At 55.3% G+C, this 16,705-nt stretch overlaps 1 protein-coding gene across 5 annotated transcripts in view; it reads left to right on the top strand.

The window, feature by feature from the left end:
• Positions 1–388: 388 nt before the first annotated feature.
• The window catches only part of LOC142475369 (putative HIT-like protein Synpcc7942_1390), a 32,643-nt gene continuing 16,326 nt past the window's right edge, over positions 389–16,705 (top strand). The window contains exons 1-4 of one of the 5 annotated variants that reach the window (XM_075581286.1): positions 389–435; positions 6,710–6,831; positions 11,637–11,792; positions 13,505–13,609. In XM_075581286.1, coding sequence (XP_075437401.1) covers positions 6,712–6,831; positions 11,637–11,792; positions 13,505–13,609 — 381 coding nt within the window. In that variant the 5' untranslated portion in view covers positions 389–435; positions 6,710–6,711. Of the gene's footprint in view, positions 436–6,709; positions 6,835–9,276; positions 9,427–11,636; positions 11,793–13,504; positions 13,610–16,705 lie in introns of those variants that run through there. The other 4 variants (XM_075581285.1, XM_075581284.1, XM_075581283.1 and 1 more) reach the window with 4 other exon arrangements.

The following is a 16,705-nucleotide window of genomic DNA, read 5'->3' as shown; positions in this document are numbered from 1 at the left end:
CTGTATGGGACCCCCTCCTTGTTCCTGTATGGGACCCCCTCCTCCCCTCCTTGTTCCTGTATGGGACCCCCTCCTCCCCTCTTTGTTCCTGTATGAGACCCCCTCCTCCCCTCCCTGTTCCTGTATGGGACCCCCTCCTCCCCTCCCTGTTCCTGTATGGGACCCCCTCCTCCCCTCCCTGTTCCTGTATGGGACCCCCTCCTCCCCTCCTTGTTCCTGTATGGGACCCCCTCCTCCCCTCCTTGTTCATGTATGGGACCCCCTCCTCCCCTCCTTGTTCCTGTATGGGACCCCCTCCTCCCCTCCTCCTGTTACTGGCTCATGCAGTCTGTGAGTGACAGGTCTCTCAGCCCATGGGGCGCAGGCTCCGCCTCACCTCCTGATCAGTGCACAGTGTGCAGAGGGGCGGGGCTAAAGCAGGAAGTGAGCAAACAGGTGTGTCACTGTGTGTGTGTGTGTGTGTGTGTGTGTGTGTGTGTGTGTGTGTGTGTGTGTGTGTGTGTGTGTGTGTGTGTGTGTGTGTGTGTGTGTGTGTGTGTCACTGTGTGTGTGTCACTGTGTGTGTGTCACTGTGTGTGTGTGTCACTGTGTCAGATAGCTGTGTGTGTGTGTCAGTGTCAGTGTCAGATAGCTGTGTGTGTGTCACTGTGTCAGATAGCTGTGTGTGTGTGTGTCACTGTGTGTGTGTCAGTGTCAGATAGCTGTGTGTGTCACTGTGTGTGTGTCAGTGTCAGATAGCTGTGTGTGTGTCACTGTGTGTGTGTGTGTGTGTGTGTGTCAGTGTCAGATAGCTGTGTGGGTGTGTCACTGTGTGTGTGTGTGTGTGTGTGTCACTGTGTGTGTGTGTGTGTGTCAGTGTCAGATAGCTGTGTGTGTGTCACTGTGTGTGTCAGATAGCTGTGTGTGTGTGTGTGTGTGTGTGTCAGTGTCAGATAGATGTGTGTGTGTGACAGCTGTATTAGATAGCTGTGTGTGTCCGTCAGATAGCTGTGTGTGTGTGCATGCGTGTGTGTGTGTGTGTGTGTGTGTGTGACAGCTGTATGTCAGTCAGATAGGTGTGTGTCCCCAAACTCTCCCCCCGCCCCAAACTCTCCCCCCGCCCCCCAAACGCTCTCCCCCCCGCCCCCAAACGCTCTCCCCCCCGCCCCCAAACGCGCTCTCCCTCCCACCACCGCCCCTATCGCTCTCTCTCCCCCGCCCCAATCGCTCTCTCCCCCCCCGCCCCAATCGCTCTCCCCCCCCGCCCCAATCGCTCTCCCCCCCCCCCGCCCCAATCGCTCCCCCCCGCCCCAATCTCTCTCTCCCCCAACCCCAATCGCTCTCTCCCTCCCCAACCCCAATCGCTCTTTCCCCCCCCACCCCAATCGCTCTCTCCCCCCCCCACACCAATCGCGCTCTCCCCCCCACCCCAATCGCGCTCTCCCCCCCGCCCCAATCGCGCTCTCCCCCCCGCCCCAATCGCGCTCTCCCCGCCGCCCCAATCGCGCTCTCCCCGCCCCAATCGCGCTCTCTCCCCCGCCCCAATCGCTCTCTCCTCTCCCCCCCGCCCCAATTGCTCTCCCCCCTGCCCCTATCGCTCTCCCCCCTGCCCCTATCGCTCTCCCCCCGCCCCAATCGCTCTCCCCCCCGCCCCAATTGCTCTCCCCCCTGCCCCTATCGCTCTCCCCCCGCCCCAATCGCTCTCCCCCCCGCCCCAATCGCTCTCCCCCCCGCCCCAATCGCTCTCCCCCCCGCCCCAATCGCTCTCCCCCCCGCCCCAATCGCTCTCCCCCCCGCCCCAATCGCTCTCCCCCCCGCCCCAATCGCTCTCCCCCCCGCCCCAATCGCTCTCCCCCCCCGCCCCAATCGCTCTCCCCCCCCTGCTCCACTCGCTCTCCCCCCCCCGCTCCACTCGCTCTCCCCCCCGCCCCAATCGCTTTCTCCCCCCAGCCCCAATATCTTTCTCCCCCCAGCCCCAATATCTTTCTCCCCCCAGCCCCAATATCTCTCTCCCCAACCCCAATATCTCTCTCCCCCAACCCCAATCGCTCTCTCCCCCCCCAATCGCTCTCTCCCCCCCGCCCCAATCACTCTCTCCCCCCGCCCCAATCGCTCTCTCCCCACCCCAACCCCAATTGCGCTCTCTCCCCCCCCCAACCCCAATTGCGCTCTCTCCCCCCACCCCAATTGCGCTCTCTCCCCCCACCCCAATCACGCTCTCTCCACCAACCCCAATCGCGCTCTCTCCCCCGCCCCAATCGCTCTCTCCCCCGCCCCGATCGCTCTCTCCCCGCCCCAATCGCTCTCTTCCCCCCCCCCCCGCCCCAATCGCTCTCTTCCCCCCCCCCCCCCGCCCCAATCGCTCTCTTCCCCCCCCCCCGCCCCAATCGCTCTCTTCCCCCCCCCCCGCCCCAATCGCTCTCTTCCCCCCCCCCGCCCCAATCGCTCTCTTCCCCCCCGCCCCAATCGCTCTAAAAAATCGCTCTCGCTCTCACGCATGTCCTGGGCACAGAGTTATAACATGTGTTACAGGCAGTAATACAGTGAGAGTTACCTCTCGTTCTCACGCATGTCCTGGGCACAGAGTTATAACGTGTGTTACAGGCAGTAATACAGTGAGAGATACCTCTCGTTTTCACGCATGTCCTGGGCACAGAGTTATAACGTGTTACAGGCAGTAATACAGTGAGAGTTACCTCTCTTTCTCACGCATGTCCTGGGCACAGAGTTATAACATGTGTTACAGGCAGTAATACAGTGAGAGTTACCTCTCGTTCTCACGCATGTCCTGGGCACAGAGTTATAACATGTTACAGGCAGTAATACAGTGAGAGTTACCTCTCGTTCTCACGCATGTCCTGGGAACAGAGTTATAACGTGTTACAGGCAGTAATACAGTGAGAGTTACCTCTCGCTCTCACGCATGTCCTGGGCACAGAGTTATAACGTGTTACAGGCAGTAATACAGTGAGAGTTACCTCTCGTTCTCACGCATGTCCTGGGCACAGAGTTATAACGTGTTACAGGAAGTAATACAGTGAGAGTTACCTCTCGTTCTCACGCATGTCCTGGGCACAGAGTTATAACATGTTACAGGCAGTAATACAGTGAGAGTTACCTCTCGTTCTCACGCATGTCCTGGGAACAGAGTTATAACGTGTTACAGGCAGTAATACAGTGAGAGTTACCTCTCGCTCTCACGCATGTCCTGGGCACAGAGTTATAACGTGTTACAGGCAGTAATACAGTGAGAGTTACCTCTCGTTCTCACGCATGTCCTGGGCACAGAGTTATAACGTGTTACAGGAAGTAATACAGTGAGAGTTACCTCTCGCTCTAACGCATGTCCTGGGCACAGAGTTATAACGTGTTACAGGAAGTAATACAGTGAGAGTTACCTCTCGCTCTCACGCATGTCCTGGGCACAGAGTTATAACGTGTGTTACAGGCAGTAATACAGTGAGAGTTACCGCTCGTTCTCACGCGTGTCCTGGGCACAGAGTTATAACATGTGTTACAGGCAGTAATACAGTGAGAGTTACCTCTCGTTCTCACGCATGTCCTGGGCACAGCGTTATAACGTGTGTTACAGGCAGTAATACAGTGAGAGTTACCGCTCGTTCTCACGCGTGTCCTGGGCACAGAGTTATAACGTGTGTTACAGGCAGTAATACAGTGAGAGTTACCTCTCGTTCTCACGCATGTCCTGGGCACAGAGTTATAACGTGTTACAGGCAGTAATACAGTGAGAGTTACCTCTCGTTCTCACGCATGTCCTGGGCACAGAGTTATAACATGTGTTACAGGCAGTAATACAGTGAGAGTTACCTCTCGTTCTCACGCATGTCCTGGGCACAGAGTTATAACGTGTTACAGGCAGTAATACAGTGAGAGTTACCTCTCGTTCTCACGCATGTCCTGGGCACAGAGTTATAACATGTGTTACAGGAAGTAATACAGTGAGAGTTACCTCTCGTTCTCACGCATGTCCTGGGCACAGAGATATAATGTGTTACAAGCAGTAATACAGTGAGAGTTACCTCTCGCTCTCACACATGTCCTGGGCACAGGGTTATAACATGTTACAGGCAGTAATACAGTGAGAGTTACCTCTCGTTCTCACGCATGTAATGGGCACAGAGTTATAACGTGTTACAGGCAGTAATACAGTGAGAGTTACCTCTCGTTCTCACGTATGTCCTGGGCACAGAGTTATAACATGTGTTACAGGCAGTAATACAGTGAGAGTTACCTCTCGTTCTCACGTATGTCCTGGGCACAGAGTTATAACATGTGTTACTGGCAGTAATACAGTGAGAGTTACCTCTCGTTCTCACGCATGTCCTGGGTACAGAGTTATAACGTGTTACAGGAAGTAATACAGTGAGAGTTACCTCTCGTTCTCACGCATGTCCTGGGCACAGAGTTATAACATGTGTTACAGGCAGTAATACAGTGAGAGTTACCTCTCGTTCTCACGTATGTCCTGGGCACAGAGTTATAACATGTGTTACAGGCAGTAATACAGTGAGAGTTACCTCTCGTTCTCACGCATGTCCTGGGCACAGAGTTATAACGTGTTACAGGCAGTAATACAGTGAGAGTTACCTCTCGTTCTCACGTATGTCCTGGGCACAGAGTTATAACGTGTTACAGGCAGTAATACAGTGAGAGTTACCGCTCGCTCTCACGCATGTCCTGGGCACAGAGTTATAACATGTGTTACAGGCAGTAATACAGTGAGAGTTACCTCTCGTTCTCACGCATGTCCTGGGCACAGAGTTATAACGTGTGTTACAGGCAGTAATACAGTGAGAGTTACCTCTCGTTCTCACGCATGTCCTGGGCACAGAGTTATAACATGTTACAGGCAGTAATATAGTGAGAGTTACCTCTCGTTCTCACGCATGTCCTGGGCACAGAGTTATAACGTGTGTTACAGGCAGTAATACAGTGAGAGTTACCTCTCGTTCTCACACGTGTCCTGGGCACAGAGTTATAACGTGTGTTACAGGCAGTAATACAGTGAGAGTTACCTCTCGTTCTCACGCATGTCCTGGGCACAGAGTTATAACGTGTGTTACAGGCAGTAATACAGTGAGAGTTACCTCTCGTTCTCACGCATGTCCTGGGTACAGAGTTATAACATGTGTTACAGGCAGTAATACAGTGAGAGTTACCTCTCGTTCTCACGTATGTCCTGGGCACAGAGTTATAACGTGTTACAGGCAGTAATACAGTGAGAGTTACCTCTCGTTCTCACGCATGTCCTGGGCACATTCTCACGCATGTCCTGGGCACAGAGTTATAACATGTTACAGGCAGTAATATAGTGAGAGTTACCTCTCGTTCTCACGCATGTCCTGGGCACAGAGTTATAACGTGTGTTACAGGCAGTAATACAGTGAGAGTTACCTCTCGTTCTCACGCATGTCCTGGGCACAGAGTTATAACATGTGTTACAGGCAGTAATACAGTGAGAGTTACCTCTCGTTCTCACACATGTCCTGGGCACAGAGTTATAACGTGTTATAGGGAGTAGTTATATGGGGTAATAGGAGGAGTTATAGGGAGCAGTTATATGGGGTAATAGGAGGAGTTATAGGGAACGGTTATATGGGGCAATAGGAGGAGTTATAGGGAGCAGTTATATGGGGTAATAGGAGGAGTTATAGGGAGCGGTTATATGGGGAAATAAGAGGAGTTATAGGGAGCGGTTATATGGGGTAATAGGAGGAATTATAGGGAGCGGTTATATGGGGCAATAGGAGGAATTATAAGGAGCAGTTATATGGCGTATAAGGAGGAGTTATAGGGAGCGGTTATATGGGGTAATAGGAGGAGTTATAGGGAGCGGTTATATGGCGTAATAGGAGGAGTTATAGGGAGCGGTTATATGGGGTAATAGGAGGAGTTATAGGGAGCGGTTATATGGGGTAATAGGAGGAGTTATAGGGAGCGGTTATATGGGGTAATAGGAGGAGTTATAGGGAGCTGTTATATGGGGTAATAGGAGGAATTATAGGGAGCGGTTATATGGGGTAATAGGAGGAGTTATAGGGAGCGGGTATATGGGGGAATAGGAGGAGTTATAGGGAGCGGTTATATGGGGTAATAAGAGGAGTTATAGGGAGCGGGTATATGGGGTAATAGGAGGAGTTATAGGGAGCGGGTATATGGGGTAATAGGAGGATTTATAGGGAGCGGTTATATGGGGTAATAGGAGGAGTTATAGGGAGCGGTTATATGGGGTAATAGGAGGAGATATAGGGAAGCGGTTTTATGGGGTAATAGGAGGAGTTATAGGGAGCGGTTATATGGGGTAATAGGAGGAGTTATAGGGAGCGGGTATATGGGGTAAAAGGAGGAGTTATAGGGAGCGGTTATATGGGGTAATAGGATGAGATATAGGGAGCGGTTTTATGGGGTAATAGGAGGAGATATAGGGAGCGGTTATATGGGGTAATAGGAGTTATAGGGAGCGGTTATATGGGGTAATAGGAGTTATAGGGAGCGGGTATATGGGGGAATAGGAGGAGTTATAGGGAGCGGTTATATGGGGTAATAGGAGGAGATATAGGGAGCGGGCATATGGGGTAATAGGAGGAGTTATAGGGAGCGGTTATATGGGGTAATAGGAGGAGATATAGGGAGCGGGCATATGGGGTAATAGGAGGAGTTATAGGGAGCGGTCTCTTTATTGATGTGTGATCTCTCTGTGTTCCTCTAGTGATGTCTGGGTTCCCTGTCCTGCGGGTTCTGTATGCAGGCCTCGCTGTGAGATGTTGGGGGGCCCCTCGCACCTCTGTGGCTTTTGCTCATTTAATGGGTCAGACGTGGAAACAGCAGCAGGTAGCAGTACCCCCCCCCCCAAATAGTACACCCTGCCCCCCCCCCCCTGACACGGCACACCTTGCCCCCCCTCCCGGACATGGCACACCCTGCCCCCCCTCCCCTGAGTCAGTACACCGTGTCCCTCAAATGAGTTAACATCTCCCCTAAATCCATGCATCGTGACTTAGATATGCAACCAGGGTTAATACACACGGCTAGTCTTACCTTTCTCCTACACGAAGGTACTTTCAATGGGTTAATTTTAACCCCTTACTCAATTGCAATCATATCTAGACGCTGCCACCACCCTGGAAATGCAAATAAAAGATGTCAAATACATTTTTGCGAGGGTCCCAGGTCCCTGTTTATTATAGAAAAAACTATGCACTTTAACACACAAAAATGTGTTGTAGCAAAATGTGTCCGAAAATGTAAATACTCTCTCCAGAGCGTGCACCACTTCATTCAGAGCCCAAAGCATCACTTATTAAATAATTCAATATATATAAAAATACAGTGCTTAGATTACAGAAAAAAAGTATTACAAGAATATACAATTACAGTAAATGAATAACAGTTTCACAAAATAAAAAGGATATATCATAAAAGGAAACCTATACATCACCATATGTTATATATTTTCCCCAGAGAGGGCACTGGGACAGGAACATGAGATTCACATGTTTTGTCCAAAACCCACCCCCCATCGTAAATCAGCTGTGAGATTGACAGTTGTACGACAGAGAGAAAAAAAAAACCTTTACAAAATGACGTTTAAACGAAACCCTTCAATATTTAATGTATTCGTAACTTTATTTAACTAATACTTACACGTGAGTCACATCAATACATTCAGGCGTTCATGGCGCACGCGACAAGACTAAACATAACCGTCTTACCACTAAACCTGAGCGACAATTGAATATCTGGACCCCAGTACCTGTCAGACCTCCCATTTCTGGACCCCAGTACCTGCCAGACCTCCCATTTCTGGACCTCAGTACCTGCCAGACCTCCCATTTCTGGACCTCAGTACCTGCCAGACCTCCCATTTCTGGACCCCAATACCTGCCAGACCTCCCATTTCTGGACCCCAGTACCTGCCAGGCCTCCCATTTCTGCGCCCCAGTACCTGCCAGGCCTCCCATTTCTGCGCCCCAGTACCTGACAGACCTCCCACTTCTGGACCCCAGTACCTGACAGACCTCCCATTTCTGGACCCCAGTACCTGACAGACCTCCCATTTCTGGACCCCAGGACCTGCCAGGCCTCCCATTTTTGGACCCCAGAACCTACCAGGCCTCCCATACCTGTCCCCCAGTACCTGCCAGACCTCCCATATCTGCCCACCCAGTACCTGCCAGACCTCTCATATCTGGACCCCAGTACCTGCCAGGCCTCCCATTTCTGGACCCCAGTACCTGCCAGACCTCCCATATCTGGACCCCAGTACCTGCCAGACCTCCCATTTCTGGACCCCAGTACCTGCCACACCTCCCATTTCTGGACCCCTTGCGCTCGTCACTTTGTCACAAATGCAAATATCAGCATTGTACATGTCCGCATCGCTGTCAGGTCCCTGATTCCATGTTTCATACCTTGGGATGGCGTAGTAACGTCCCACCCCGTGGCAATCCATAAACCCCTCCAGAGAATGCTTTGAGAAACCTCCTGTTTATGTCCGAGTCCCGCCTGGCAGAACATATGTCCTTATCTCTAGGAAATGTCCGTTTTTACCACTAGGCCGGCAAAAGGTGTTAACATCCATAAAACCGCTCTTTGTACTTTTAACACCCAACTTTAACCAAGCCCCTTTGAGGCTCATGACAAGCCAGAAACCCCAAATATTGTATTTTCCACTTCAAACTGTAGCTCATTAACCCCTGAAGCACCGGAGGGATTAAAATGCCTAATACCTTATGATATTATCATAACAATTCATATTACATGCTATACAATGGAGAAAAATACACAAACCCAGTGCATCTGCTGAAATATTCCGTTTTTTTCCCCCCACTCTTCTTCCCGCGTTTCCCCACTCTTCTTCCCGCATTTCCCCACTCTTCTTCCCGCGTTTCCCACTCTTCTTCCCGCGTTTCCCCACTCTTCTTCCCGCGTTTCTCACTCTTCTTCCCGCGTTTCCCCGCTATTCTTCCCGCGTTTCCCCACTCTTCTTCCCGCGTTTCCCGCTCTTCCCGCGTTTCCCCGCTCTTCTTCCCGCGTTTCCCGCTCTTCTTCCCGCGTTTCTCGCTGTTCTTCCCGCGTTTCCCGCTCTTCTTTCCGCGTTTCCCGCTCTTCTTCCCGCGTTTCCCACTCTTCTTCCCGCGTTTCCCCGCTCTTCTTCCTGCGTTTCCCCGCTCTTCTTCCCGCGTTTCCCCGCCCTTCTTCCCGCGTTTCCCACTGATCTGAGTTATAGAAATGTCTGTGTATTACTGACACTAAACCCTCTGTGCCTACAAATGGTACACAAATTGTGACATGTATGGCTCGTGTGCGGGACATAACACACTGTTCTACCTCTGCGTATGTCGGCGTACGCGCAGCTGCGCCTCGGTATCCGGCGTCCCGCTTTCCGTCGGATTCCTTAATGCTGATGTTAGGACAAAGCGTACAGTACGTATATAGCGCGGGAAGCGAATGTGCGGTGAATCGGCGGTATAAATACGCACGCTGTTATTGGTAATGACGTGTGCTGATGTGGTACTGTGGGTACCGCTGGGATCAGAGGTATGTTTTAGTGTACAATGCAGCGGGACACTTTGGGGTTCCAAACCGACCCTGATGTGAGTAAAACGTATTCTGCGGGTTCCCCGATATATTCCTTCCCCCCGGGGAGGGGGGGCGAGGGGGGGCACACTGCAGGAGATTGGGGGGGGAAGACACTGCAGGAGATCGATCACAGAACCAGTTCTGCTATTTATACATTCTGTAATGTTAATGTTTCCAGTCTTCTCTGATATTAAAGGAGCTGGCACTGCACCCCCACACATACACACGCTGCACCCCCACACATACACACGCTGCACCCCCACACATACACACGCTGCACCCCCACACATACACACACTGCACCCCCACAAATACACACGCAGCACCCCCACAAATACACACGCTGCACCACCACACATACACACGCTGCACTCCCACACATACACACGCTGCACTCCCACACATACACACGCTGCACCCCCACACATACACACGCTGCACCCCCACACATACACACGCTGCACCCCCACAAATACACACGCTGCACCCCCACACATACACACGCTGCACCCCCACACATACACACGCTGCACCCCCACACATACACACGCTGCACCCCCACAAATACACACGCTGCACCCCCACAAATACACACGCTGCACCACCACAAATACACACGCTGCACCACCACACATACACTGCACCCCCACACATACACACGCTGCACCCCCACACATACACGCTGCACCCCCACACATACACACACAGCACCCACACACATACACACGCTGCACCCCCACACATACACACGCTGCACCCCCACACATACACACGCTGCACCCCCACACATACACACGCTGCACCCCCACACATACACACGCTGCACCCCCACACATACACACGCTGCACCCCCACACATACACACGCTGCACCCCCACACATACACACGCTGCACCCCCACACATACACACGCTGCACCCCCACACATACACACGCTGCACCCCCACACATACACACGCTGCACCCCCACACATACACACGCTGCACCCCCACACATACACACGCTGCACCCCCACACATACACACGCTGCACCCCCACACATACACACACTGCACCCCCACACATACACACGCTGCACCCCCACACATACACACGCTGCACCCCCACACATACACACGCTGCACCCCCACACATACACACGTTGCACCCCCACACATACACACGCTGCACCCCCACACATACACACGCTGCACCCCCACACATACACACGCTGCACCCCCACACATACACACGCTGCACCTCCACAAATACACACGCTGCACCCCCACACATACACACGCTGCACCCCCACACATACACACGCTGCACCCCCACACATACACACGCTACACCCCCACAAATACACACGCTGCACCCCCACAAATACACACGCTGCACCCCCACAAATACACACGCTGCACCCACACACATACACACGCTGCACCGCCACGCATACACACGCTGCACCCCCACAAATACACGCTGCACCCCCACACATACACATGCTGCACCCCCACACATACACACGCAGCACCTCCACAAATACACACGCTGCACCCCCACAAATACACACGCTGCACCTCCACAAATACACACGCTGCACCTCCACAAATACACACGCTGCACCCCCACAAATACACACGCTGCACCCCCACAAATACACACGCTGCACCCCCACGCATACACACGCTGCACCCCCACGCATACACACGCTGCACCCCCATGCATACACACGCTGCACCCCCACACATACACACGCTGCACCCCCACACATACTCGCGCTGCACCCCCACACATACACACGCTGCACCCCCACACATACTCGCGCTGCACCCCCACACATACACACGCTGCACCCCCACAACTACACACGCTGCACCCCCCACACACATTCACACACTGCACCCCAAACAAATACACACACTGCACCCCCTCACAAATACACACACTGCACCCCCCTCACAAATACACACACTGCACCCCCCCTCAAATACACACACTGCACCCCCCCTCAAATACACACACACTGCTGTGTCTGTCGCTCTCTGATTGGTCGGTGTCTGTGTGGTCCCAGAGATCGGGCAGTGCGGGTGACAGAGGGTGCAGTGCGGAGGTGCAGAGCGCTCAGCGAGCGGCGGCAGAGAGACGAGACGCCGCAGTCTCACCCACCATCTTCTCCCGAATCATCGCGGGGACTCTGCCTGCAGACATCATCTATGAGGATGACAAGGTGACACCTGCAGAGCATCGCTCTATATGACCCCCTCACTGCTATACTCCTGCAGAGCATCGCTCTATATAACCCCTCACTGCTATACACCTGCAGAGCATCGCTCTATATAACCCCCTCACTGCTATACACCTGCAGAGCATCGCACTATATAACCCCCTCACTGCTATACACCTGCAGAGCATCGCTCTATATAACCCCCTCACTGCTATACACCTGCAGAGCATCACTCTATATATCCCCTCACTGCTATACTCCTGCAGAGCATCGCTCTACATAACCCCCTCACTGCTATACACCTGCAGAGCATCGCTCTATATAACCCCTCACTGCTATACACCTGCAGAGCATCGCTCTATATAACCCCCTTACTGCTATACACCTGCAGAGCATCACTCTATATAACCCCCTCACTGCTATACACTCCTGCAGAGCATCGCTCTATATAACCCCCTCACTGCTATACACCTGCAGAGCATCACTCTATATAACCCCTCACTGCTAAACACCTGCAGAGCAACGCTCTATATAACCCCCTCACTGCTATACTCCTGCAGAGCATCTCTCTATATAACCCCTCACTGCTAAACACCTGCAGAGCAACGCTCTATATAACCCCCTCACTGCTATACACCTGCAGAGCATCGCTCTATATAACCCCCTCACTGCTATACACCTGCAGAGCATCACTCTATATATCCCCTCACTGCTATACTCCTGCAGAGCATCTCTCTATATAACCCTCTCACTGGTTTTTACCTGCAGAATATCGCTCTATATAACCCCTCATTGCTATACTCCTGCAGAGCATCGCTCTATATAACCCCTCACTGCTGTACTCCTGCAGAGCATCGCTCTATATAACCCCTCATTGCTATAGTCCTGCAGAGCATCGCTCTATATAACCCCCTCACTGCTATACACCTGCAGAGCATCACTCTATATATCCCCTCACTGCTATACTCCTGCAGAGCATCGCTCTATATAACCCCCTCACTGCTATACTCCTGCAGAGCATCTCTCTATATAACCCCTCACTGCTAAACACCTGCAGAGCAACGCTCTATATAACCCCCTCACTGCTATACTCCTGCAGAGCATCTCTCTATATAACCCTCTCACTGGTTTTTACCTGCAGAATATCGCTCTATATAACCCCTCATTGCTATACTCCTGCAGAGCATCGCTCTATATAACCCCTCACTGCTGTACTCCTGCAGAGCATCGCTCTATATAACCCCTCATTGCTATAGTCCTGCAGAGCATCGCTCTATATAACCCCCTCACTGCTATACACCTGCAGAGCATCACTCTATATATCCCCTCACTGCTATACTCCTGCAGAGCATCGCTCTATATAACCCCCTCACTGCTATAGTCCTGCAGAGCATCGCACTATATAACCCCCTCACTGCTATACACCTGCAGAGCATCACTCTATATATCCCCTCACTGCTATACTCCTGCAGAGCATCGCTCTATATAACCCCCTCACTGCTATAGTCCTGCAGAGCATCGCACTATATAACCCCCTCACTGCTATAGTCCTGCAGAGCATCGCTCTATAACCCCCTCACTGCTATACTCCCGCAGAGCATCGCTCTATAACCCCCTCACTGCTATACACCTGCAGAGCATCTCTCTATATAACCCCCTCACTGCTATACTCCTGCAGAGCATTGCTCTGTACACTGACTCCCTGTGCCTCGCAGTGCCTGGCGTTTCGGGATGTGAGCCCGCAGGCTCCTGTCCATTTCCTGGTCATCCCCAAGATCCCGATCCCCCGAATCAGCCAAGTGGGAGCCGGCGACACCGAGGTAACTGCCCCCCCTTCCCCTCCATCCCTCCCATCCCCCCCAGAATATACTGTGCCCCGGGGGGAGCACGCACCCCCCCCCCCCAGAATATACTGTGCCCCGGGGGGAGCACGCCCCCCCCCAGAATATACTGTGCCCCGGGGGGGAGCACGCACCCCCCCCAGAATATACTGTGCCCCGGGGGGGAGCACGCACCCCCCCCAGAATATACTGTGCCCCGGGGGGGAGCACGCACCCCCCCAGAATATACTGTGCCCCGGGGGGGAGCACGTACCCCCCCCCCAGAATATACCGTGCCCCGGGGGGGAGCACGCACCCCCCCCCAGAATATACTGTGCCCCGGGGGGGGAGCACGCCCCCCCCCCCCCAGAATATACTGTGCCCCGGGGGGGAGCACGCACCCCCCCCAGAATATACTGTGCCCCGGGGGGGAGCACGCACCCCCCCCAGAATATACTGTGCCCCGGGGGGAGCACGCACCCCCCCCCCAGAATATACTGTGCCCCGGGGGGAGCACGCACCCCCCCAGAATATACTGTGCCTCGGGGGGAGCACGCACCCCCCAGAATATACTGTGCCCCGGGGGGGAGCACGCACCCCCCCCCAGAATATACTGTGACCCGGGGGGAGCACACCCCCCCCCCAGAATATACTGTGCCCCGGGGGGAGCACGCACCCCCCCCCCCCCCAGAATATACTGTGCCCCGGGGGGGAGCACACCCCCCCCCCAGAATATACTGTGCCCCGGGGGGGAGCACGCCCCCCCCCCAGAATATACTGTGCCCCGGGGGGGAGCACGCACCCCCCCCCCAGAATATACTGTGCCCCGGGGGGAGCACGCACCCCCCCCAGAATATACTGTGCCCCGGGGGGGAGCACGCACCCCCCCAGAATATACTGTGCCCCGGGGGGGAGCACGCACCCCCCCCAGAATATATTGTGCCCCGGGGGGGAGCACGCACCCCCCCCAGAATATACTGTGCCCCGGGGGGAGCACCCCCCCCAAAATATACTGTGCCCCGGGGGGAGCACGCCCCCCCCCAGAATATACTGTGCCCCGGGGGGAGCACGCCCCCCCCCAGAATATACTGTGCCCCGGGGGGAGCACGCACCCCCCCCCCAGAATATACTGTGCCCCGGGGGGGAGCACGCACCCCCCCCCCAGAATATACTGTGCCCCGGGGGGGAGCACGCAACCCCCCCCCAGAATATACTGTGCCCCGGGGGGGAGCAAGCACCCCCCCCAGAATATACTGTGCCCCGGGGGGAGCACGCACCCCCCCCAGAATATACTGTGCCCCGGGGGGGAGCACGCACCCCCCCAGAATATACTGTGACACGGGGGGGAGCATGCACCCCCCCCCCCAGAATACTGTGCCACGGGGGGGAGCACGCACCCCCCCCCAGAATATACTGTGCCCCGGGGGGGAGCAAGCACCCCCCCCCCAGAATATACTGTGCCCCGGGGGGAGCACGCACCCCCCCCAGAATATACTGTGCCCCGGGGGGAGCACGCACCCCCCCCCCAGAATATACTGTGCCCCGGGGGGGAGCACGCACCCGCCCCCCAGAATATACTGTGCCCTGGGGGGAGCACGCACCCCCCCCCCCAGAATATACTGTGCCCCGGGGGGAGCACGCCCCCCCCAGAATATACTGTGCCCCGGGGGGGAGCACGCACCCCCCCCCAGAATATACTGTGCCCCGGGGGGAGCACGCACCCCCCCCCCAGAATATACTGTGCCCCGGGGGGGAGCATGCACCCCCCCCAGAATATACTGTGCCCTGGGGGGAGCACGCACCCCCCCCCCCAGAATATACTGTGCCCCGGGGGGAGCACGCAACCCCCCCAGAATATACTGTGCCCCGGGGGGAGCACGCACCCCCCCCCAGAATATACTGTGCCCCGGGGGGGAGCTTGCACCCCCCCCCCAGAATATACTGTGCCCCGGGGGGAGCACGCACCCCCCCCCCAGAATATACTGTGCCCCGGGGGGGAGCACACCCCCCCCCCAGAATATACTGTGCCCCGGGGGGGAGCACGCACCCCCCCCAGAATATACTGTGCCCCGGGGGGGAGCAAGCACCCCCCCCCCCGAATATACTGTGCCCCGGGGGGAGCACGCACCCCCCCCAAGAATATACTGTGCCCCGGGGGGGAGCAAGCACCCCCCCCAGAACATACTGTGCCCCGGGGGGAGCACGCACCCCCCCAGAATATACTGTGCCCCGGGGGGAGCACGCACCCCCCCCCAGAATATACTGTGCCCTGGGGGGAGCACGCACCCCCCCCCAGAATATACTGTGCCCCGGGGGGAGCACGCAACCCCCCCAGAATATACTGTGCCCCGGGGGGAGCACGCACCCCTCCCCCCCCCCCCAGAATATACTGTGCCCCGGGGGGGAGCATGCACCCCCCCCCCCAGAATATACTGTGCCCCGGGGGGGAGCACGTACCCCCCCCCAGAATATACTGTACCCCGGGGGGGAGCACCCCCGCCCCCAGAATATACTGTGCCCCCCCCAGAATATACTGTGCCCCCCAGAATATACTGTGCCCCCCCAGAATATACTGTGCCCCCCCAGAATATACTGTGCCCCCCCCCAGAATATACTGTGCCCCCCCCAGAATATACTGTGCCCCCCCCAGAATATACTGTGCCCCCCCCAGAATATACTGTGCCCCCCCCCCCCGAATATACTGTGCCCCCCCCCCCGAATATACTGTGCACCCCCCCAGAATATACTGTGCCCCGGGGGGGAGCACCCCCCCCCCCAGAATATACTGTGCCCCCCCAGAATATACTGTGCCCCCCCAGAATATACTGTGCCCCCCCAGAATATACTGTGCCCCCCCCCAGAATATACTGTGCCCCCCCAGAATATACTGTGCCCCCCCAGAATATACTGTGCCCCCCCCCGAATATACTGTGCCCCCCCCCCGAATATACTGTGCCCCCCCCGAATATACTGTGCCCCCCCCCGAATATACTGTGCCCCCCCCCCCCGAATATACTGTGCCCCCCCAGAATATACTGTGCCCCCCCCGAATATACTGTGCCCCCCCCCCGAATATACTGTGCCCCCCCCGAATAT

This window comes from Ascaphus truei, unplaced genomic scaffold (assembly GCF_040206685.1).
Source record: "Ascaphus truei isolate aAscTru1 unplaced genomic scaffold, aAscTru1.hap1 HAP1_SCAFFOLD_1195, whole genome shotgun sequence".
Lineage (NCBI taxonomy): Eukaryota > Metazoa > Chordata > Amphibia > Anura > Ascaphidae > Ascaphus > Ascaphus truei.
This window is presented reverse-complemented; position numbering and strand designations above follow the sequence as displayed.